At 45.8% G+C, this 23,781-nt stretch overlaps 1 protein-coding gene across 3 annotated transcripts; it reads left to right on the top strand.

The window, feature by feature from the left end:
• The first annotated feature begins 3 nt into the window (after positions 1 to 3).
• Positions 4 to 22,318, top strand: cdc27 (cell division cycle 27). 3 transcript variants are annotated; one of them, XM_086290429.1, is made up of 20 exons: positions 4 to 194; positions 12,936 to 13,011; positions 13,090 to 13,237; positions 13,392 to 13,517; positions 13,601 to 13,698; positions 13,782 to 13,927; positions 14,007 to 14,227; positions 14,317 to 14,416; positions 14,928 to 15,037; positions 15,268 to 15,367; positions 15,482 to 15,662; positions 15,749 to 15,921; positions 17,142 to 17,294; positions 17,370 to 17,450; positions 17,579 to 17,706; positions 18,407 to 18,524; positions 18,887 to 19,015; positions 20,365 to 20,439; positions 20,614 to 20,743; positions 21,939 to 22,318. In XM_086290429.1, the coding sequence occupies exons 1-20, from the start codon at positions 168 to 170 to the stop codon at positions 22,028 to 22,030; spliced, it is 2,412 nt and encodes an 803-aa protein (XP_086146555.1). In that variant the 5' UTR covers positions 4 to 167; the 3' UTR covers positions 22,031 to 22,318. The 3 variants fall into 3 exon arrangements, with proteins under 3 accessions (XP_086146555.1, XP_086146554.1, XP_086146553.1); XM_086290428.1 differs by lacking the exon at positions 4 to 194 and adding an exon at positions 694 to 817 and having other exon boundaries at positions 21,942 to 22,318; XM_086290427.1 differs by lacking the exon at positions 4 to 194 and adding an exon at positions 695 to 817.
• The last annotated feature ends 1,463 nt before the right edge of the window (positions 22,319 to 23,781 follow it).

Below are 23,781 nucleotides of genomic sequence, written 5' to 3'. Positions count from 1 at the left end.
CTCATGTCCGTCGCGGCATTTTCCCTCCTCGGGTATCTTCGGCGGTACTCGGTTGCTAACGGTCGGTATGTTCAAATGTTCGGCTGCAGCTCCTCCTGAGTCTCAAGTGAAGAAAGAGCGGAGAGAAAAGAGACCCCCGGACCGGACAGAAGGAGTCTCAGAGCGGGATGACGGTGCTGCAGGAACCTGTCCAGGTATGAAAACACATCTTTGGCTCGTTGTCACGCGTGGGGAGCGGAGCATGTATGAAGTTTGTGCCTGTCTCTGCGCCCGGCCTTAGCGGCGGGTGCAATCCGTGGTGAGAGCGCTGTTCCTCGGCCGCAGGCCCTACAGAGGCCCGCTGACGGCACAGAGAGAGTTTTCTGCGATTATTGGTGGTCGTTAGTACCTTCTGTCACGGCCCGTTCGGGTCACGCAGAGCTGTTAATTTACACCCGGTACAGCTGAGATATGTCATGCCAGACACCTTTTAAAGATTTGTCAGATTAAGATTCCAGGTATTTCCGATCTAATTAAAGGGGAAATTGGTCAGTTTATTTGATATTTCATGATTCGTTTTGTTCCGCACATCTTTTGGGCTCAGATCCAAAAAACGAACACTGTCTAATTTTAAAATAAATCCGGAATCCGAGCAGGTCCATTTGAAGAGGCCTGAGTCCGGCTGAGGGGAAATGACCCGCGGAGAGCGAACAGACACTCTTTAAAGTCAGTATTTCACCGGAACCAACTGTGGGTGGATCACTGACTGTGAGCAGTATTTGTCATAGAACAGGACCCGATGTTCTTAAGTATATCACGGAGTTTAAGATGTGTGCAGGTGAGAGTGCCGAGAGAAACTGTTGGATTTCATATGGAGTTCTGTGTTAGCATGACTCGGTTAGCAGCTAACGCAGTTGCTAGCACTCAATGGAGCTTCAGTGAGGAGGAACTCTGCTTTAAAGTTCATAAAACGATCAAATCCGTTCCTTCGGGGTCTGTTAATGTCAGAGTCTGATCGCAGATCAGAGAACAGATGAAGGTATCCCGCGGCCGTTAGACTCTCACAGCTAACACAGGCTAATGGCAGCTAACTGCCCGGTAACATGAACCGCCGTTAGCTGTTAGCTGCCATGTCAGCCGCGGACTGATGGGTAATGTCTCCTCACAGGTGTGTTTGTGATCTCACTCGGGTAAACTGTGACTGCAGAGTTAAAGTGAAGTGACGTCAGTAACGGAACTGCTGCAGTGATCGATCAGCGTATTGATCAATAACTTTCCTGAGTTTGACCCATCGATAACAGTCTGGCATAAACACGTCCTGTCTCACATGATGCTCTCAGGTGTGTGTTTGGAGTGCTGACCAATGGCAGCACACAGAGTGTTGATCTAACTACGGTATTGGCTATTGATTATGTATGGCTCGCTGTGAGCAGGTACAGGTGACACAGCCTTTATTTTAACCTGGAGTCAAAAACTGTTTACAGTCAGGTAAACCTGTACTGCTGGTAGTCGTTCAGCTTTCTAATGAACAATACCAGCGTTTGATCAATAACTTTGTGTTTACTGTTGAAATACACTGATTATAGCTGAGTGTGGGAGGAGATCTGTTTCTCACAGCAAACTGAGCCAGGAGTTCTGGCTAAATAATGCAGATTTAATGCAAAATCAATCTGAGAAGCTGCACAGATACACCAACGTGTGTGTGGAAACAGTAGGCTTACAGAAGCTCGTCCGTGTCTCCACATGTGGAGGTGATGTGAGACACATCTATGCAGCTGTGTGTCTGGTAACGAGGGCCGGTGACTGAAGTTGGATGTTTTCTGCTCTGCTTGCTGTCGTTGCATTGTTACAGTGAAGTGGGCAAATACATTTATGATGTCACTGCGTGCCGTTGTGTCGTAAGTGGTGAGAACGCTGCTGTCTCTATGGAAATGAGCGGCTTTGCTTCTTTTTCCAACTTCAAACGGCCCAAATCTCCACACTCTAACTCCTCCCACCTCCTTTTCAGCGGCGTCCTCATCTTCAGAGCCTCAGCTTGTCTTGACTTTTCATTGATGTTTTCTGACATCATTTCCTTTTTCTCACTCAGGCTCCTACTGTTAGGACAGGTGTGGTCCTTCCACGCTCTGTGGCTCAGCCTATCCTGACCTGGCTTTGGTAGGGTGGGCAGTTGGAGGGTCATGCCTATTGGAGCCCTTGAGCTCTGGATTCTGAACTCTGATCTTCCTCCTCACCTTAAGCCTCACTCCTGGACTGTAGTTGGGGCTCTAACATAAGAAATCCTACAGGAATGTATTTAATCTCAACATTGTCGCATTGAGTTACGGTCGGCAGATCAGACATGCGAGCGTTTGAGACATGGCTGAACAACAGCATGATGTCTGTTGGGTCTGCGCTTCGCAGGCCCCGCTGGTTTAGAAACCTATTTCTGTGAACAAAGCAAGACAGACTCGAGCTCATGCCAGATAACATTAGACTGTAGTGTCTTTAAACTAATTTCCCTCTGATCAACAGTTTGATTACGTTCTCACATCACGAGAGTTTATTTTCCTAAGTGTCACTGAGATAGATCCACTTTAAAAGAAGTCTCATATATGGCCGTGAGGAGAAGAGAAACTTACAGCAGCGCTGTACTCGGCAGTTCACCTCAGTGTCGCTGTCATCAATCACAACTGAGCTACGTCGACTCAGGTCTGGGATCATCACTGATTTCGACAACTGATTCAAAGGTCCCGACTCAGATTCGGTTTGGGACTCAGTCACAAATGTCATGATGATGATGATGATCATATTTCTTGGATGCGCAGTCATTAAGATGGGCGGAGCAACGTAATCATGCACGGACTGATGTGAAGACCAAACATGGACAAACTAATTTCCCAAAAAATTTGGTCTGTCAGCGTTAACACGTTAATCCGGTGTTGACGCGACTAAAATTTGTAACGCTCTCAACCCATCTGAAGCGCAGAATGAACAAACTTTGGACAAACTGCCTGGAATACGTTGACAGAGACATTTCAGGGATTGTAGCTCAGTCCGGTCCTGATAGGTTAGTTGTTAATCGTCTTTGTCATAATGTCGCTTATTTGGGATGAAAGACGTAAACCTAAGGATGTAACCAAAGCGGTGTGCTGCTTGTGCAGACGTATAGTGCAAGCTAGAGCAGGGCGATATGGCCAAAAATATTTATCACGATATATATTTGAAAATTTGCGATAACGATATAATTGATGCGAGACAAAATACAACTCCACAACATTACTAGCGCAAAAAGACAACCTTCCATTTATTTTCACTTAAACAAGAAGCTGGTTTTTATGTACATTGAAGCTTTATAAAAATGTAACAGTGCAAATGCAAATTCCTTGCTTAAAGTTTAACCAAAAGGCATTTCCAGTAGAAATGGTCTGACATATCCTGAGCATAACCATGTATAATATCCACTGAAGTTAAAAAGAGGTGCTTTGCAACATTAAACTGCAGTGTGCAGTACGTATTTTTCGGACCATAAGGTGCACGGGATTATAAGGCACATTAAGCGAAACAAAGCAGTCAGATAAATCAAACTTTATTAAACTCATTCTTCTTGCTTCCTCCACTTCTGTACCATTGATTCATTAATGTTGAATTCTCTGGCAGCTGCTCTATTCCCATGTTGTTGCAGTATATTAATGACTAACCTTGTATTGTGGATGGATTATCTCAGTTCTCCTGACTGAAGTTTGGTCCGTTTACAGTATCCTGCCATGCGATTGCATTTGTCTCTAATTATCAGGAACCTTAACGTTAACTTTTATAAGTGGAAAAGTGTTAGTGTTCGTCCTCCAGATTCACTGTTTATGTTATGCTAACATAGCTGTGTCACTAGCGATCACGTAGCACATCATTATATACCAGCTAGCCCAACTTCAGTAACCCTACAAACGTCACTGCTGTTTAGTTTCCTGTCTTCATTTATGTTGGACGTGATAGCAGAGCTGTACGTTTGAATTTTTTCAGAAATCTCTCAGTCAGAACATGCTATATCATGCTTAGGTAACTAGCGAAACTAGCGAGCTAACTTCCGCTAGCTTCCTGCTAGCTCCTAACTCCGTTAAATGTAATAAATTTTGTTTTCATGGATGCCTGGAAGTTAAACGTCATAGTTACACCTGGTTAAGCAGCAATGCTGATCGTATTAAAGATGAAAGAATTTAGACAGTTTTTAACTCTCAGTGATGCTGCAGTGTTTGTTTGACCTGAAGCATACGGAGTTTAGGACCCAGATTACTCCCAGATTTAAGAGCATCTTAGTCCGACAAATACGACAATAACGACGGCTGCTTGCATGTTCTGCAAAAAAATGTGCTTTGTCGTGTATCTGACGGACAAACACCAAACCAGTTCCACATCACTGAAGTTGCACCATTTTTACAAACGAATTCTGGTTCATCTGTTTCACTCAACAATCGGCCATGTGCGTATGAAAGGCACTGCGCATGCGTGTTTTACTCCCATTCTATCGCGATATTTCATTTTCCTATCGTTGCCTAACATTATACCGGTATTACCGTGAACGGTATAATATGGCCCAGCCCTAGTGCAAGCAAAGCTCTCAAACGCGGCTAACTTTCAATTAGAGCTGGGCGATAGAACGATAACGATATGTATCGCGATATAACTTTTTCTCGATAGAAAAATTAAACTATCGCAATAGACCTCGCCGCTCTTCTCCTCTTTGAAGAAAAAAAAAAAGAACAGCCAATCCAAATTAAGTAGCGCAGAGCCGAACCAATCACAGCCGCAGCGTCATGTCACGTGACTTGTTACGTACAGCACAAGTGCCAAGCCACATGTGTATTTGTTTGGGAAGCAGCCAGCCACCGTACCGCCCGGGTAATGGAGGAAATGAGTGTGCAGACTAGAAAAATCAACCGAGCGTTACCGAAGAGAAAACAGATGATGGTTCCAACGCCGGAGAGATTGTCGAACGGAAGAGCCATAGAAGTTCCGTAGTGTGAAGGTATTTCGGCTATTTCAAGTCTGACAAAAAACAGAGTAGCGTGCACTGTAAATGTGCCGAAAGCAAGTCTGGAAATACAATAAACTGGTGCATGCGCTACGTCCACACGTACCCGGGCATTCTTGAAAACGCAGATTTTTCTATGCGTTTGCACCTTTAGTCCACACGTAAACGGCGTTTTTGGTCACTGAAAACGAAGATTTTTAAAAACTCCGGCCAGGGTGGATATTTTCTAAAACTCCGTTTTTGCATTTACGTGTGGACTAGAAAAACGGAGAAAACGCAACGTCAAAGGTGTGCGCATTTTTTGACGTCACACTGTGCGCCACGTTATTGTTTCGGTGAAATGAATTTCTACAATACTGTTACTGTTAATTCTACTCTCTGCAGTGTTTAAATGCTTACATATACACACAGTTACTGTCCCTCCACACATACGGCTCGGTTCTGCTTCTATGCCCCAGCTTTGTTTACTTTTTCCCACCGAGGCTTCTAGACTTCTGATTGGCCAACATTTCTGCACGGTTAGGAATCTAGCTCCACCTGCTGCTTTGGCATGTTCATAGCAGCGTTTTCCTTCATTTCTGCCTTTATGTGTGGACGGGATTATTTTTTTAAAATGAAAACAGAAAATCTCCGTTTTCAAAAATACCCGTGTACGTGTGGACGTAGCCTCAGTCTCTGACTGGAAGCGCTAATTCGTCATTCGGGTTTTGTCAGACTAAAGTAACTGTTAAAACTGTTTGAAAAGCTAAGCTATACAACAAGGAGAGATTGAGAATTTCCTTTTAGTTCTCAGTTTATTTGATATTGACAAAAGTTAGTCAGTTTTGTCTGTTCTTCTGTAAAACAAACTAAGATTTATTTTTAGAATTAATATTTTGGTTCTAAGTGGAATTGACAATTTAGTCTGTTTCATTTGTTCTATTTTGAAACTTAAACGCTTTAGCGGCTGCCTTTTGTGTAGTTTGCAATATTTGCCTTTATTTATCTGAAAAAGTCTCATGTTCCTTAAGTACATCTACCCTGTTGAACTTATTATGGGAAATTACTTGTGAGCAACGGCACATTTAAATCTTACAAATATAGTTATTTGGCTGAACCCAGCGATACCAGACCATGCCGTGCAGCCGACGGGGTTCTTTTCGGTTTACCGCATGGACAGGACAATTGAGTCGGGGAAGAAAAGAGGTGGTGGAGTGTGTTTGATGGTGAACAACAGATGGTGCGACAGCACAAACATCTCCCCACTCACACGCTCTTGCTCGCCCAATCTGGAGCTTTTGATCGTTAAGTGTCGCCCTTTCTATCTCCCTCGGGAATTCACTGCGGTCATTGCCTGAACTGTTTACATTCCGCCTCACGCGGACTCGGACACTGCCTTATGTGAGCTACATGAGGCTCTCACACATCAACAAACACTTCACCGAGATGCCGCACTCATTGTTATGGGAGATTTTAACAGAGTGAATCTCAAACGGACATTTCACAACCTTCACCAGCACATCAACTGCCCCACCCGGGGCACGAGGACATTAGACCACTGCTACACCCCGTTCAAGAACTGTTACAAGGCTCAACCCCTGCCGGCATTTGGAAAATCGGACCATTCCGCCATCTTCCTCATACCTGCTTACAAACAAAGGCTAAAGCAGCAACCACCAATCAGGAGGGAGGTCGCTCGCTGGACGGACCAATCGGTGGCCGCGCTGCAGGACGCACTGGATGACGCAGACTGTGACATGTTTCGGCGCAGCTCTGATGACATCAACATGTTTACGGAAGCGGTTGTGGGATTTATCGGGAAACTAGCGGACGACACAGCAGAAAGAACTATCATCCGAACGTTTCCCAACCAGAAGCCGTGGGTGGATAAAAACATCCGCGACGCTCTGAGATCACGCACCGCTGCCTACAATGAAGGGCTTGTCTCCGGTAATATGGACCTATACAAGGCTGCGTCCTACAACGTGCGCAGCGCGGTCCGAAAGGCAAAGCGGAGCTACGGGGAAAAACTAGAGTCACAGCTACGACAGTGCGACTCTAGGAGCCTGTGGAAAGGACTGCGGACTATAACGGACTATAAACGACCAGCTTCTTCAATGATGAATGCCGATGCTTCACTGGCTGATGAGCTGAACACGTTTTATGCTCGCTTCGACGCCGCAGCAATTAAAACAACAAACGGCTGCGCGCGCTCGGAGTGCACCGGTGAAGAAAATGCATTCGTCATCACAGAGCATGCCGTGAGGAACACCTTCAGGAGGGTGAACACCAGGAAGGCAGCAGGACCAGATGCAATCCCTGGCCGGGTCCTTAGAGCCTGCGCTGATCAACTAGCGCCGGTGTTCACGGAGATCTTCAACCTCTCCCTGGCCCAAGCTGTGGTTCCCACGTGCTTCAAACGGTCCATTATTGTCCCTGTTCCAAAGAAACAACAGCCCGCTTGCCACAATGACTACCGTCCAGTAGCACTGACTTCAATTGTGATGAAGTGTTTTGAAAGACTGATGAGAGATCACATCACTTCTTCACTTCCTCCCACCATCGACTCACTTCAGTTTGCTTACCGGACTAATCGTTCCACAGACGATGCCATATCTCACCTGCTCCACACATCCCTGAGTCACCTGGACACTGGCAGAGGGAATTATGTTAGGATGCTGTTCGTGGACTACAGTTCAGCATTCAACACAATAATTCCCTCTAAGCTTTTCACCAAGTTGACGGATCTAGGACTCAGCTCATCACTGTGTCAGTGGATCCTCAACTTCCTCACAGACAGACCCCAATCAGTGAGGGTGGGAAACAAGTCTCCCCCTCCATCTCACTCAGCACTGGAGTGCCTCAGGGCTGTGTTTTAAGCCCCCTGCTGTACTCACTGTACACTTATGACTGTGTAGCCACATCCGACACCACCTCCATTGTCAAGTTTGCTGACGACACTGCTGTTGTGGGCCTGATCTCCGACAACATCGAGACGGCCTACCTGGAGGAGATTAGGAACCTGGAGACCTGGTGCCAGGAGAATAACCTCCTCCTAAACATCAGCAAGACTAAGGAGCTGATCGTGGACTTCACTACAAAGCAGGCGAGGAATTACAAACCCCTCATCATCAGTGGCACGCCAGTGGAGAGAGTGGACAGTTTCCGATACCTGGGTGTCCACATCACTCAGGACCTGTCATGGTCCTGTCACATCAACACCCTGGTTAAGAAAGCCCGTCAGCGTCTCTTCTTCCTCAGAAGACTTAGAGACTTCCATCTGCCACTGAAGGTGCTCAAGAACTTCTACTCCTGCACCATCGAGAGCGTCCTGACGTCAAACATCTGCACCTGGTTTGGGAACAGCACCAAGCAGGACAGACGAGATCTGCAAAGGGTGGTGCGCTCGGCAGAACGCATCATTCAATCAGAGCTCCCTGACCTGCTGTCCATCTACACCAAGCGGTGCAAGTCCAAAGCTAGGAAGATTATGATGGACCTCTCCCATCCCAACAATGGACTCTTCTCACTGTTGAGGTCTGGGAAGCGCTTCCGCTCCCTTAAGGCCAAAACAGAGAGAATGAAGAGGAGCTTCTTCCCCCAGGCTATTCGGGCCCTGAACCAGGTGTAGGACTGGACTCTCCCAAACACGTCACTATAAGACTGGACTCTCACACACGTCACCACACGCACCACCACACATTTCCTATAATCCTATAATTCCTATAATTTATAATCCTTATCTTTATAATGTCTTCTGCTATTTGCACATTCTTTACTGTAAATTCCTAAGTTAATTTGTAAATTTTTGTAGTAAATTGTAAATATTGTAGAACTTTTCTTCTGTCATTTAATGGTCGGGCATTGTACAGCTACAAGCATTTCACCCCCATGTCATACTGTGTATGGTTGTGTGTGTGTGTGACAAATAAAATTTGAATTTGAATTTGAATTTGAATATATCGTGATAGATATCGTTATCGCCTGAAATGAAAAAAACATATCGTGATATGAAAAAATCTTATATCGCCCAGCTCTACTTTCAATTCAATTCAATTTTATTTATATAGCGCCAAATCACAACAAAAGTTGCCTCAAGGCGCTTCATAGATACAGAGACTGGTTGGGGTGAGAGAAGGAAGACAGGATAAAAGACAAAGACTAACTGGCATGAGCATGTGCGTGTTCACCATCCGGCTGAGAATGCTAGGCTATCAGCAGCTTCTGCAGCTCTGTCAACAAGGATTTGGCGCTCTCTGAGGAGGGGGCTGTTTTTTCTGTTGATAGGATCTATTAGCGCCATCATTATTGGCAAACTTACTCATGGGCAAATAAATCAAAACGATGGGCAATAGGCTGATAATCGATAGATTCTTCCAATCGCCCAACCCTAGTTTACAGTCGCTTCAGGACAATAACAGTAACAGACAAATGACAATATTTTATAAAGTTTACAAAATATAAGAAATAGCTCAGTTATAAATATTACAGAGGTGAAATATACACGATCAAGATTTTACTCTAACCTGGAAACTTTGTTATTTTACTGCAAAAGGCTGTTGCTGCTGCACTGTGAGCTGTGTGTTAGGTGGAGGGAGTTCAGTTATATCCACAGGCAGAAAAGATTTCCTGTGTCGTTCAGTGATGCATTATGGGTAATCTCAGTTTCTCACTGAATGTGCAGACTCATCAACAGTTTACGAACAGGGTTCATGCAGGTGCTTGAAACCCTTGAAAATTCGTGGACTTTAATGTCTTTTCAAGGTTTAAAGATTTCGGTTGTGGTGCTTAAAACAGCTGCAAACTGTTTTTCATTCAGCACAAATAACTGTCTGAATACTTTTCTTATCACATAGAGACATAAAATCAGTCGCAAGTTTGTCCGCCTGGGGCTGCTTGCACCTCTGCATGTCAGTTTGCCCCCCCCCCCCCCCCAACATGGGTGGGTGCACTAACATTACTCCAGGTTGCCGTTTTAATGAGTGTTTGAGTATTACATTACGCATGCTAATTTTTAAAGTTATTATTATTTTTTTGCTAACTATTAAACTCACTGGACAAATGATTGAAGTGCACTGAGTGTGATGCAATACAGCAGCGCTACGCAGTTAGTTATGGTGATTTATGTAACTCTGTGTCTTTGGCAACACCTCAGGGGGAAACAATGGTAATACGATTCATACGTGCACAGAGTTGACACGTTTTTGTGCTCCCGAAGTTCCCCGGCCTTCATTCAAAACGTGTTTATTGTGAGCACCTACACATGAAACAAGCTCACACTGAGGCCTTTGGGCACTATCAGGAGACACATATGTTTCATACTTTAAGGCTGCCTGCTTATTTAAGGGAGATGATACATGATGGCTGTACATATTAATATTACAGATGATAGATTAAATGAACAGGTTTTCGATGCTCGTGCATTCTTAAAGTCTCCTATGTCGAATGAACTGAGTGAGTCATGTGTCCACAGCCCCTCCCAGTCAGAGCTTTTCTCCCTGCCTGTTTACTATACATGATGTTATTAGCACAAACACTTTCAAGGTGATCATTTAGGACTTCAACAATAATACACACAGCAGTGTAGTTAAACATCTTACAGTTTTATGTTGAGTGTCACACAGTAAAGAAGCATCAGTATTTGTTGAGAAGACTTTTTCATCTGGCCTGACTGTGTGTTATTTTGTGGTGTTTGGTACAGGTCTCTTGTTTTGTTGGGTTGTTGTTTCCAACAGGAGATGAATATCTCTAACAAGTTAATTTGTTCGTATTTCCACATCTTAATTTTAAGCTAAATGTGTGTTTTGAGTTGCTTTTTAACAAAGGTGTTTAAGCCGAGGGTGTTTTGCTTTAAATTTCACATGGTCTTACTGAGGTGATGTGACGTGAAACATCTATTTTTTTTTTTGGTAATGTCCTTGAAAATGAACCTTAAAAGGTGCTTGAATTTGACCCTGATACAGGCCTGTATAAAACACTCCACAGAGCTGGGGGACACGGGAGGCTATCTTGGTCGTAGACGAAACCTGTGAGGCGTCGGCTTTCAGCGCCGTGTCCGTGCCGTCAGGTGAACGTGTTTCCACGTTTTAGTGGAATCGTTGACCTGGTCTTTCTTTTGTGAGCTTTAAGCTGATTCTGGAGTTTCAAACACATTTATATTTAAAAATCGATGTCAGGATTTAATTCTTCGATAGTGCGTTATTCAAGTTAAAATCGATTTGAATCAGGAAATCTTTTTTTTTTTCCAACCCTAGTTAACTTCTTGAAATAAAAACATACAATCAGGTAAATAAGTACCTGAGCAATGAGCGTGGACACTTGACCCGGTAACTGAGGTTTGTTATCGTGACACAAAAGACTGATAAGCATGAAAATTCATATCTCGTCCACTGTCATTTGAGGGTTTGTCGGTAACGTGGTGAAAATTGTGTGACATGAAGTCGGGCAGGGATACACTCCACAGCATCACTGAACAAAGTCTTGCTCCACATAGTGAGCAAGATGCTTGTTGCGACAGCCTATTTACACTTGTTTATTTACTTTAGCTACATCTAGGCGTGGGCGGTATAAACGTATACGGTAGAAACCATATAAATTTGGCCAACGGTAGAGAGTTTGACTATATACGCGATAGCGTATGTTGATGGTGTCATCGAGCTGCGCCTGTTTTGGTCGAAAGCATTGCAGCGTCTGCAAACAACATCATCTGCTCCATACCATTGATTCATTAATGCCGAATTCTCTGCAGCTGCTCTGTTCCCATGTTGTTGCAGTATATTAATGACTAACCTCGTATTGTGGATGGATTATCTCAGTTGTTCTGGTCCGTTTACAGCATCCTGCCATGCGATTGCATTTGTTCCTGACCAGCAGGAACCCTCACGCTAAATTTTATCGAATGGAAAAAAGTTAGCGTTCATCCTCCAGCTTCACTCTGTTTATGTTATGCTAACCTAACTGTTTTGCTAGCGATCACGTAGCACATCATTATATACCAGCTAGCCCAACTTCAGTAAACCTACAAACATCACTGCTGTTTAATTTTCTGTCTTACTTTATGTTGGAAGTGACAGCAGAGCTGTACGTTTGAATTTTTTTTTATTAATCTCTCAGTCAGAACATGCTATATCATGCTTAGGTGGAAACTAGCGAGCTAACTTCTAACTCCGTTAAATGTAATAAATTCTGTTTTCATGGATGCCTGGATGTTGAACTTAATTGTTACACCTGGTAAAGCAGCAACGCTGATCATTTTATTAAAGATGGAAGAATTTAGACAGTTTTTAACTCTCAGTGATGCCGCAGTATTTGTGTGACTTTGGGACCTGACTACGGCAGCCGTAATGCTCCGACAATCCCTCAAGCCGTGCGGCTTCGTAGCTTACCAAAGTTGGACTGAAACATTTTTGACAGATTTTAAAGCGCCGTGTACCACATAAATTCGGTTCAAGGTCAGTAAGCACAGCCAGAATTCATAGAAAAGGCGCACTGTCAATTTTTGAGAAAGGATTTTAATTGTGCCTTATAGTGTGTAAAATACGTTATACAGAAGAAAAGAATATATGCAACATGTATTGTTACCGCATATGCTTCAAATTATACCGCGATATGGATTTTAAGCCATATCACCCAGCCCTAGCTACATCTACATGTTTAGCAGGTTTTTCACTGTTTCAGGATTATTACATGTCCAGCGTGGCCGACAAGTTAATGTTATGTGGTATGCTCATCTAGCATACGTGGCTAACTTCAGGAAGCTAACTTCAGCGAGCTCCGTGATCCACCGTGGCAGTGATGACGTGACTCTTCGATTCAGTGCCTCTGGTACCAATGAGCTCATAAAGAGTCAAATGAATGTCGGGCACACCTGAGGCCAGCGCATTGCTGTGGACCCCGACAGTTTATCATGTGACCTGTTGTAAGATGACTTGCCCCTCCCAGCTGCGCCTCACTTATCTGTCTCTGTCAGGCTGCAGTGTGGCAGGCTCTGAACCACTACGCCTACCTGGACGCTGTTTTCCTCGCAGAGAGGCTCTACGCTGAAGGTAACACCTGTCTGTGTGTCCACATACACTCCTGTCAGTACCTGTTTTTCACCCGTGTGTCTCACCTGTGTGTGTCAGTGAGGTCAGAGGAGGCGCTTTATCTGTTGGCCACATGTTATTATCGCTCGGGGAAGCCCTACAAAGCCTACCGGCTGCTGAAGGCTCACAGTTGCTCCACGCCACAGGTTCGATTCCTGCTGGCAAAGTGCTGCGTGGAGCTCAGCAAGTAAGAACACATGGCCACACACACACACACACACACACACACACACACACACACACACACAGAGGTAAATGTAAAAGTAGTCAGAAATGATAAACTTCAGGAAATAGAGTCCATTCGGACCCCGCCTCTCTGACCCCGCCTCTTTGTCTCTCAGGCTGGCGGAAGGAGAGCAGGTTCTGATTGGTGGTGTGCTGAACAAACAGAAGAGTCAGGATGACATCATCACAGAGTTTGGAGACTCCGCCTCTTTCACGCTATCTTTACTGGGGCACATTTACTGGTAAGAACCAAACTCACCTGCGCTCCACAGGTGAGGATGCTCTGCTGACTCACCTGTCTCTCTCTCTCTCTCTCTGTGAGCAGTAAGACAGATCGTGTTGCCAAAGGTGCCGAGTGTTTTCAGAGGAGTCTAACTCTCAACCCGTTCCTCTGGTCGCCTTTCCAGAACCTCTGTCACCTAGGTAACGCACACATCCTCCTGTGGAGTCATGAGCACTGTCAGGCTCCACGTGACTTCAATTACACTTGATGCTTTGTGTTTTAGGAGAGAAACCAGACCCAGATCAGGTGTTCAGGTTGTCCTCGCTACAGAACTGCTCCATTGCCCCACCTCCACCATCTGTAAGCCCTGCCCAGAACTCCTCCCATAGATTAGACACCGCCCTCATGGAGACGCCACAGGACACGCTGGTGAGCAACACAAATGCACCTGCAGTGCGGCTGTTTGAGCTTTGACCCATGAGCAGCTGACAGCGTTTTTGTTTTTTAGGAGTTGAATCGTCTGAATCTGGAATCGTCAAACGGAAAGCTGGCGTCTGATTTGTCCGTCTCCTACATCGACTCCTCCCTCATCTCTCCAGACACCGGCTCCTTATTGGGGAACACGGTTTCTATGGCGTCAGCTGGCTCACTTTTAGCTAAACAGAACAAGCCCAAGAGTGGGCGGAGTTTACTTGGAGGTCCTGCAGCCCTCAGCCCACTAACGCCAAGGTGAGTACAACACCTGCACAGGTGAGTTGGAGTCTTACCTTTGCAGCTGGAAGTGTGTTTACAAACTGTGTGTGTGTGTGTATGTGTAGCTTTGGCATCCTGCCCTTGGATCCCAGCCCAGGAGACCCCACATATCTACAGAACTATTCATCCACTATGGAAACACAAACTACAGCCCCCAGCAAGAAGGTAACAGCACAGACACACACAAACAGACAGGAGTGTCTGTGATTTCACCTTTGAGTTCTGGAGCTGAAAAGAGCCAATCAGGAAGATGTTTGCTCATGTAACAGACAGGAGTCGCCCCCTGCTGGTCACCAGTCAGCTATGTCGAAGCTTTGAATAATAACAGAGATGTGACAAACAAGAAGCACATTACTGTCATACTTCACACGTAACCTTCATAACATCATCAAATGGCTCGCACTTAACACTGCATTTCAAAATAAGGGACTTCCTGTCAACACCTTTGACCTTAATCCTAACTCAGTGGTTCTGAAATAAATGACAACAATGACATGTTTCAGTTTTTCTTCTTGACCCCAGTAATGTTCACAACAAGGCTAGTACAGGTTAAACACTTCCTGTTCACCTCACAGGAAGTTACATCATTCCCTTTGAGAAACACAAACAGTCCCTAGCCGTAGGATGATATCCACCCCTCTTCCTCTGCTCACCTGTACCTGTCTCTCCGTCTCAGGCTGTTTCCAGGATCAGTCAGTCCAAGTCTGTCTTCAGTCAGAGCGGTAACAGCAGAGACGTTCTCCCCATCCCCTTCAACCAATCGCAGACCTCTGCACCTCACAGCAGGTAACTATGGCAGCCAATCACAGGACCTGCTGCACAGCAGGGATCAGTTCCGACTGCCTGATGATCCAAACGTGTCGGCCCTTCAGCTGCTTTGATCTTCTTTAGGTGATCTTCAGGAGGAAGATGAGAAGCTGAAAATTGTATATGATGACTCGTAATTTCACTTTACCACCTCTGATGGACTTGCAGGTACCAGTGTGTCCACCTCTGATCACCTGTCTGTGTCTCAGTGGCTCTCCTCAGGTCCTCAGTCCCAGCATGTCGGGGCCGCCAAATGTTCAGCCCAGAAGAAGCTCCAGATTGTTTACAAGCGCCAGCTCTACTGCCAAGGTACTCACTGTAGTACTCACTGTAGTAGTAAGTTAAATCTAACCACTACATGCTGTAGTAGCACCTGTTTGGTGCCTCCAGCCTTCCTCCTGACTGTCCTTCTCCTCTCTGCAGGAGAACAGTAAGAAGCTGAAGATGAAGTTCCCGACAAAGATCCCGAACAGGAAGACGAAGTGTAAATCGGCGAAGACGTCCAACAGCACCAACCTGAACGAGAGCCTGGACATCCTGAGACTGGATCCCAGCCTGAGTCTACCTGAGACAAAGATCCCACAGTACCAGAGGGCCGCCGCAGGTACGCCTCCAGGCTCCGCCTCCTCCAGGGCTGCTGTAATCAATGCAGTAAGTACAGTTTATGTGACGCACCTGTTATGTTTTCAGACAGCATAATGGCGTTGCTACGGGAACTGGGACGGGGCTACCTGGCGCTGTGCTCGTACAATTGTAGAGAAGCCATAAACATCCTGACCTCGCTGCCCCCCCAGCACTACAACACCGGCTGGGTCCTCACGCACATCGGCAAGGGCTACTTCGAGCTGGCCGAGTACACACAGGTAACGCACACAGGCCTGCAGGTATCAGGCTGTTGTTCTCCTTCATCTCATAGTGGACAGAAATTATTTTTGGAGCGGCACAAATAATTTGTGTGGCATCAGATTTGATGCAGAACAGCTGATTGTTCTGTAAATAGTTTGAAATGTTTGTTGAAAAAACGCCTTGGCTGTATTTTCAGGTAAACAGCTGCAAAAAACTTCGTTGTTTGTATAACTCAGTTACTTTTTTGAAGAAGTAACTACATAATTAATTGCCCAACATTGGTCATTATTTACTGTATTTTGCAGACAGAGTTACAGACTCTCTCCCAGACCACAGACTCACAATACAAGTCAGAGCTTTATTAAAAAAAAAAAAAAGAAAAGGAAAGTTGTGTTTTCAAAATTGGAGTTATTTTTTACTTCCAATAGTGTTAACATGCTACAGGTCATGAACAAGATTTGTTTTTTTTTAATTTTCATTGTAAGTGGGCTAAAGCAGTTAATTAAAAGTAGTCTAATATAAATGTAAATGCTGTAATTTGATTATTTTAATAAACCATGTAACACGTCTGCTGTTGCTCACTGTGGTCCAAGTGTCCGCTCAGGGAGTTTGTGTGTTCAGACACATGAAACATCAGAGGGAACATTGGTTGCGACTCACCTATACACAGTGCTGTGCAAAAGTAACTTCCCTGACCTGATGACTGTCAGTGACCGATTGTTTGAGTTCAGATTCTTTGGAGAGCCAATCAGAGGTGGAGTTGCTGGTGTGTTTCAGATCACCATCCTGCTGCCCAAGTGCTCTTGAGCTTCAGGGTGTGAACTGATGGCTGGACATTCTGGCAGAGAGTGGTCCAGGTGCTGCAGCAGCCCCAGACCGTCACACCACCACGTCTGACTGTAGAAATGTCTCCGTCAATTTTTCAGACCACCTCACTTTGTCTTTAGATGGTGGTGTGACGTGCTGACGTGGTCTCATCGTGATTTAACAGCAGGGGCGGTTACCTTTGCACACAGCGCAGGTGTGTTCAGATTGGTTGTACTAGCACCGCTGGCACTGGACTCAGTTTTATCTGAAACGTATCTGTGTCACAGACATGGGGAGGGAAAAAATAAGGAAGGGGGCGGTGTCTTTGTGGTCATCTCATGGCGCACCTGCAGACTGCCTCCAGTCCAGGTGAAGCCTCATTTGGATACTGCTGGTGCTTGTCCGTTGTCATGACAATGTGTGTTTGTAGGCGGAGCGTATGTTCAGCGAGGTGCGCAGGATCGAGTCGTACAGAGTGGAGGGGATGGAGATTTACTCGACCACGCTGTGGCACCTGCAGAAAGACGTCGCCCTGTCGGCGCTGTCCAAAGACCTGACCGACATGGACAAGAACTGTCCCGAGGTAAGGAGCTCACCTGTCCAGGTCAGAAACCCACTGATTGTGTGACACTGAGACACATGTACTGTGTGTCTACAGGCCTGGTGTGTAGCAGGAAACTGTTTCAGCCTGCAGAGAGAGCACGACATCGCCATCAAGTTCTTCCAGAGAGCCATCCAGGTATGCCACGGTTACAAGCACTGATTCTGGGAAGAAGGTCTCTGGTCAGCTGGGGCCACCTCACCTGTACAGAAATGGTTTTGTGTTCTGAGTCAGCTGATGCCCCTCCCTCTCTGTACCCGTCTCAGGTGGACCCGGGCTTCGCGTATGCGTACACTCTGCTGGGTCACGAGTTCGTTCTGACAGAGGAGCTGGACCGAGCGCTCGCCTGCTTCAGGAACGCCATAAGAGTCAACAACAGACACTACAATGCCTGGTACACTGATACCGCCTCCACATTGACCACGCCCACTGACAGTACATGTATAAAGGTTCCACCACGGGGCCCTGCTCTCCCTGATAGGTGTAGCCTCTTTAGAAACAAGCAGATGCTGAGACAGCAAGTGTAGTGGTACAGACAAGGTACGCAGAGAGACATGTGGGAATAAACCAGTGAGAATGTGAGCAGCTTTACTGCTGAGAGCAGAACCTACACCGTCGTCGTTTTCCAGAGTGGAGCACAAAAGGTCTCAAACTTAAACCTCGTGTTAGAAGTTATGAAAACACAGAGTAAAAGAGTAAAGTTACAGTTCAGTGTTGACTGTTACATAAAATCAACTGTATACAAAGTTTTTGTGTGCGCACAGGTCCACAGGCCTGAACATGATGAACTTTGACCTGCTGCTCACCACAAACACACGCAGATATTTTTCTTTTTCTTACGACTACAGTTAAACGACAGTCTTACTCAGTGAGGTAACACAACGTGTTTTTATTGTCACAGCAGCTTTTTCTTCATCATTTAAAAAAAACGCAGATATTTCTTGAACACCATAGTGGGCTGTCTGTGGGCCGCACTCCTGCTCCACACTCATAGACACTGACACCAATTTTTTTTTTTTTTTTTTTTTTTTAACCCGTAATGATCGTTTTTAATCTTCTTCATTGTGTGTGTGTGTGTGTGTGTGCGCGCGCAGGTATGGTCTGGGAATGATTTACTACAAACAGGAGAAGTTTAACTTGGCTGAGATCCACTTTAAGAAAGCCCTGAGCATCAACCCTCAGAGCTCCGTGCTGCTCTGCCACATTGGAGTGGTAAGTTTTCACACGCCCACTGGAGGCGCACCTGAGCACGTGCAGAATGAACCGTTACAGTTCCAATTTTTTAGATGTTTACAAGATTTCTGTGTGAAAGGGATGTCACGACACCATGAGCCGCTTTACAGCATCCTCCATTTTGGTTTGGGGCATGAAGCGAGCAGTCATCTCGTGAGAGCCTTACTTCCACCTGCTGCTTCTCCGCATAGGAGACAAACAAATAAACATCAACCGGTTTCTGACCAGTGAGACTAATGAAGTGCAATGACTGCAACAGATGAGCTGTTAGCTCGTAGCACTGACCCTCTGGTGTGTGTGTGTGTGTGTGTGTGTGTGTGTGTGTGTGTGCGCGCACGCAGGTGCAGCATGCTCTGAAGAAGTCTGATGCAGCCTTAGAAACATTGAACCGAGCGATCGGTATCGACCCCAAAAACCCACTCTGCAAGTTCCACAGAGCCTCCATCCTGTTCGCCAACGACAAGTACAAGGTAATCAATACTTGTCAGAACTGACTGTGATGAATGTAATCGGCTGGTGTGAAAACACACTGAGGGTCTGAAAGCTGACCGGAAGGAAACTGTGTGACATCATAAAGTGCTCTGTGGATTAAAACCCAGAGCCAGTGACTCCCTGATCAATACTCTTCTGTTCTAACCCTGTTCTGTAATCAGATTACATAAAGCATGACCTTTGACCTTTGTCTGTGTGAAGTCATGTTATTCATACAGAAACATAAAAACATTTCAAATCTTAAAACTGAGAAAATGAATCCTTTTAATAAATTGATGAGCTCGTGAATGAGAATCAGCACGGTCCTCAGCCAGGAAAGGGTGCAGCGCCCACTCAGGGACAGCTCCTGCTCCAGGTGGGGCAGTTTAAGTATCTCAGGCTCTTGGGGTTTGATAGAAGGGAGCGGGAGAACCACAGATGGATTAGTACTGCAGTGACGCGGACGCTATACCGGTCTGTCGTGGTGAACAGAGAGCTGAGTGTATCTACGTCCTTATCCTCACCTATGGTCACAAGCTGTAGGTCATGATGGAAAGAACGAGATCGTGGATACAAGCGGTGGAAATGAGCTTCCTCTGAAGGGTGGCTGGACTCTCATTTAGAGATGGGATGAGAAGTTCAGCCATCCGGGAGGGAACCGCTGCTCCTCCACATCAAAAGGAGCCAGCTGAGGTGGTTCGGGCATCTGACAAGGATGCTCTGGGCAGGTAGGACAGCTCCGTGTTTCCTCTCTAACATCAGTCTGTGATGTTGGAGAGGAATCCTCCATCCTGTGATGGAGGATTCCAGCTGTTCAGCAGTCCTGGCTCTGCTTCGTCCTGTTGTTGCTTACATGATGCTCCAGATGTTGTCAGCTGGCCAGAGGTCTGGACTGCAGGCGGGCCGGTTCAGCGACCGTGCGGCTGAGACAGATGCAGTCTGCGGTTTAGCATCCACGTTCGCAGGCAGCATCCACGTTCGCAGGCAGCATCCACGTTCGCAGGCAGCATCCACGTTCGCATGCGTCTGACCTCAGATTAATTTTAAAGGAGCTTTGATGTTTCTCCATCGTGGTCACATGTGGCTTCTTCTATGCATGATGCGTGGACTGCACGCTGAGTTCTCATTGGTTGACGGCATCAGAAAGGGAGCGACAGCAGCATTCACTGCAATGTAAACGAGCAGGGAAAAAAGGAGCATGAAAACCTCAGACAACAGCAGGAGGCCACACGCCACTTAGACAGCGCCCCCTGCTGTTAGACGCTTGTACTGTTGTGCTGTCTGCCTCTCTGATCTGTGTGTGTGTGTGTGTGTGTGTGTGTGTGTGTGGGTGCGTGCATGCGTGCAGGCGGCTCTGCAGGAATTGGAGGAGCTGAAGCAGATTGTTCCTAAAGAGTCGCTGGTTTACTTCCTCATTGGAAAGGTAAGTGTGACCTTTGACCTCTTTTTGTCATCAGAAACGCTGTCATCACTGAAAGCTGTTCAGGTGTGCAGAGAAATTAAGCAGCTAGTCAGAGCAATCCTTGGAGCAACTGTAAGCCCGTAATTTCCTGAGTGATGAATAAATGTTCTGATGACTGTTACACCTGTGCCTCAGGTGTATAAGAAGCTGGGGCAGACTCACCTGGCTCTGATGAACTTCAGCTGGGCGATGGACCTGGACCCTAAAGGAGCCAACAACCAGATCAAGGAAGCCATCGACAAGAGATACCTGCCTGAGGACGAAGGTACGCACTGTTGCCACTGTTTGGTGATGTCATATGCAGAGAGGAAGTAGTCCACACTCATGTTTAGTTGATGGCGTTTTACCGTCTGTGGTCCTGGGTTTGATTCTTCTGTAGAATCACTGTGTTCGGCACCACTTCACAGAACAAACATGTTTTCACAGCAGAAAACTGTAAACGTGTTTAACATCATTTCCAGAATTACAAACGTAAATTTAAAATGTGTGTAGAAATCTTGCAAACAATAAACTTGATGTAAAAACGCAGCAAGGGCCTTGGCCACGCATGTATTTAAACCCGTTACAGAAGCTGTCACAATAGGACGCCACACAACAGATTTGTGCCAAAAAGTCGTTCCTGTCCATTACAGGGCAGCAGGGCAGGTCACAGCCCTGACACCTGCAGGTGTATCCCTCCTCCTGTTGTCCACCTGGGCCCATGTCTGAGTATTGTCATTAGAAAATCTTGTTTTTCCCCGTAACTCTGGTTTTACTCGGCCAATCAACACCAAGTCAGGTTTACAGTTTGAATTTTCAACACAAGTGGAAACGGAGACTTGGTGAGGCTGCGTTGCCATGTGACGCGGACACGCCGGTGTGTCCGTCAAGGGTTAAAGATTCTGTATCTCTGTTAAAATAAAATATTTCAGGGCTTTCTGACAAATACTGAATTTTGGAGTGTGTGGATCAAACGCGAAAGAAAACATCGAGGACGTCATTTCCACCCCACAGAAATGAAAAACTGCTGCTGCGGCCCGACGGGTGCCTAGCAACACGATTGTTTACACACATTTTGACATGAAGCATTTGACAATGAACTGTAACACAAGCCACACCAAGCTAGCTGTGATTGATAAATAAATATAAGAGATGAGTAACTACTGCACGGCTCAAGATGGGATGTTGAGCAGAGCGTGTGAGTGAGCCGGGAACTGATGAGCAACGAGGGAACCGTGGCTGAACGCAGCCAAGTGAGAGCAGAGCAGCAGGAGCGGAAGCCTTCTGCTTCTGCAGTCACTAGTTTGAAATGTGCTGATGTCTTTCTAACCGTTCATTATTTTAGCACACACACATTATCCAGATTCATTTTGATCTTTCACGTTCTTCTGGAAACGTTACTTATTGAATTCTGTTGTCAGCTTATTCCGAGTTTATTTGTAAAAAAAAAAAAAAAAAAGGTCTAACCTGTCTCCCTCCAGCAGCCGAGGTGGACGACAGTCAGGACAGCAGCATCATGACGGACGCCGACGACACGCAGCTCCACACGGCCGAGAGTGATGACGTTCTTTAACCATGCCCTTTGGCTCCGCCCCAACCCTGGCTTGAGCCAGTCCCTCCCCTGTTTTGATTGGCCAGAGGCGTACTGTTCCTAGGCAATGACAGACCTTCAGTTTAGCTCCGCCTCTCTCCCCATCCTCCTGTTGGCTGAAACGGACTGCTGGTGCCCTGAAACCCCGCCCCCTGACACTTCCTTCCTGTCATGTCATCACAGCTGGGTTTTTTTTGTTTTGTTTTTAATATTTTTCTTTTGTTTTGTTTTCCATCCTGATGGTAATAATCAATAAACATTTAAACCCCGCCCACTGCTGTCTGCTTCCTCTGTAGCCAGCCAGAGCCCAGAGTCCTTTTATAGGAAGCAAGTTCAGCTAAAACTGAGTTTGCTAATATTACCATGGTAACAGGTAATGACTCAGATCGGTGAACTCTTCTTCACGTTTGTAACCAAAAACATTTCTCTTCACACTATAGGTTTATCGATGTGAAACTGTGGCTGACCTCTGACCTTTAACTGCTCTGTGAGTGAAGCTGGCATTAGATGACAGTAGAAACATTAGCGTAGCATTTGCCACGAGGCTGTTCAGCTGTCTTGAACAGATGTTGAGTCTGTTGCCATCAATGACCTGATCAGATTGTTAGATTTTAGGTCAAAGGTCAGGATTCAGCTTCATCTGATCTTGAAGGTGACCATAGACGGATTTGAATCAAACTTATTCATTCTGCGATCACAACAGTATCCTGGTATCTGAGCTCCACTGATGATGGCGGTCTGTCACTCAGGGTGAACCTACGACTCTGGTTGCTGAACTGAGACCAGCAGAGTTTGTTTTTAAACTCTGTTTTAATGAATCTGCTTCCTGGATTAGGGCTCAGGTGAGTCACCACAGGTAACATGAACAGGTGTTAGATGGGAACATGATATCACGTTTCATGCTTTGCCTGAGGACATGCGTGCAGCAGAGGGAGATTTTAATTTCAGGCCAAAATGAAGCTAATCACGAGTGTGTGTTTAAATAGACATTAACGCATTTACATGAAAATACAGCTAGATCGTTTCCAGCATTTAAGGACCGTGGACCTACCGGTATGTGCGTTTTTGGTTATTGTTTTGCCACTGTCTTCATGGATTTAACTATATTTTCTATCTGGTAATGCTACTTCTGCAGGCGTGTCCGTTTCAAGTTTTGGAGAACCAAAGTGTGAACTGCACACAGTGGACTGGCAAGGCTATTACATGTTTTGCCGTGACACTGGTTTGTACAGGTGATGATTCTTGTGGTTTTGAGCTGATGTGGACTAATTGCAGCCAGTTTCATATTGAAAGACATCCCATAACATCCATCCATTCGCTTCTGCTTATCCTTTTCAGGGTTGCGGGGGTGCTGGAGCCTATTCCAGCTGTGATAGGGGGCGAGGCAATAAAAGGCTGCATGTAGCTGCTAACTGCGGCTCCAAGCTAAAATTTTAAACTGATTTTGCCGCGATTGTGCATATCTCATAATAGTCAACCTAAAAACCTCACTCTGGCCTACCATGAACTGTTTACATCATCTGTCCATCCAGACAAAGGGCATGGGGGGGTGGAGCCTATCCCAGCTGTACTCCTGTCTGTCACAGGTCTAACAGACAAGCAGGTGTTTGGACTGTGAGAGGAACCCAGAGAACATGCTCGAGCTGGGATACAAACTAGGAACCTCACAACAGTGCTAACCATTGCGCCTGATGTAGTATTCAGAATGGCGTTTTTCTGGTTTGGTTTCATCA

The sequence above is a fragment of the Aulonocara sp. 'chitande type north' Nkhata Bay genome, linkage group LG4 (genome assembly GCF_057382095.1).
Source record: "Aulonocara sp. 'chitande type north' Nkhata Bay isolate Kocher_YH1m ecotype deep benthic linkage group LG4, A_spYH_male_GT1.1, whole genome shotgun sequence".
NCBI classification, from domain to species: Eukaryota; Metazoa; Chordata; class Actinopteri; order Cichliformes; family Cichlidae; genus Aulonocara; species Aulonocara sp. 'chitande type north' Nkhata Bay.
The sequence above is the reverse complement of the archived record's forward strand: the minus strand, read 5'-3'. Positions and strand labels throughout refer to the sequence as shown.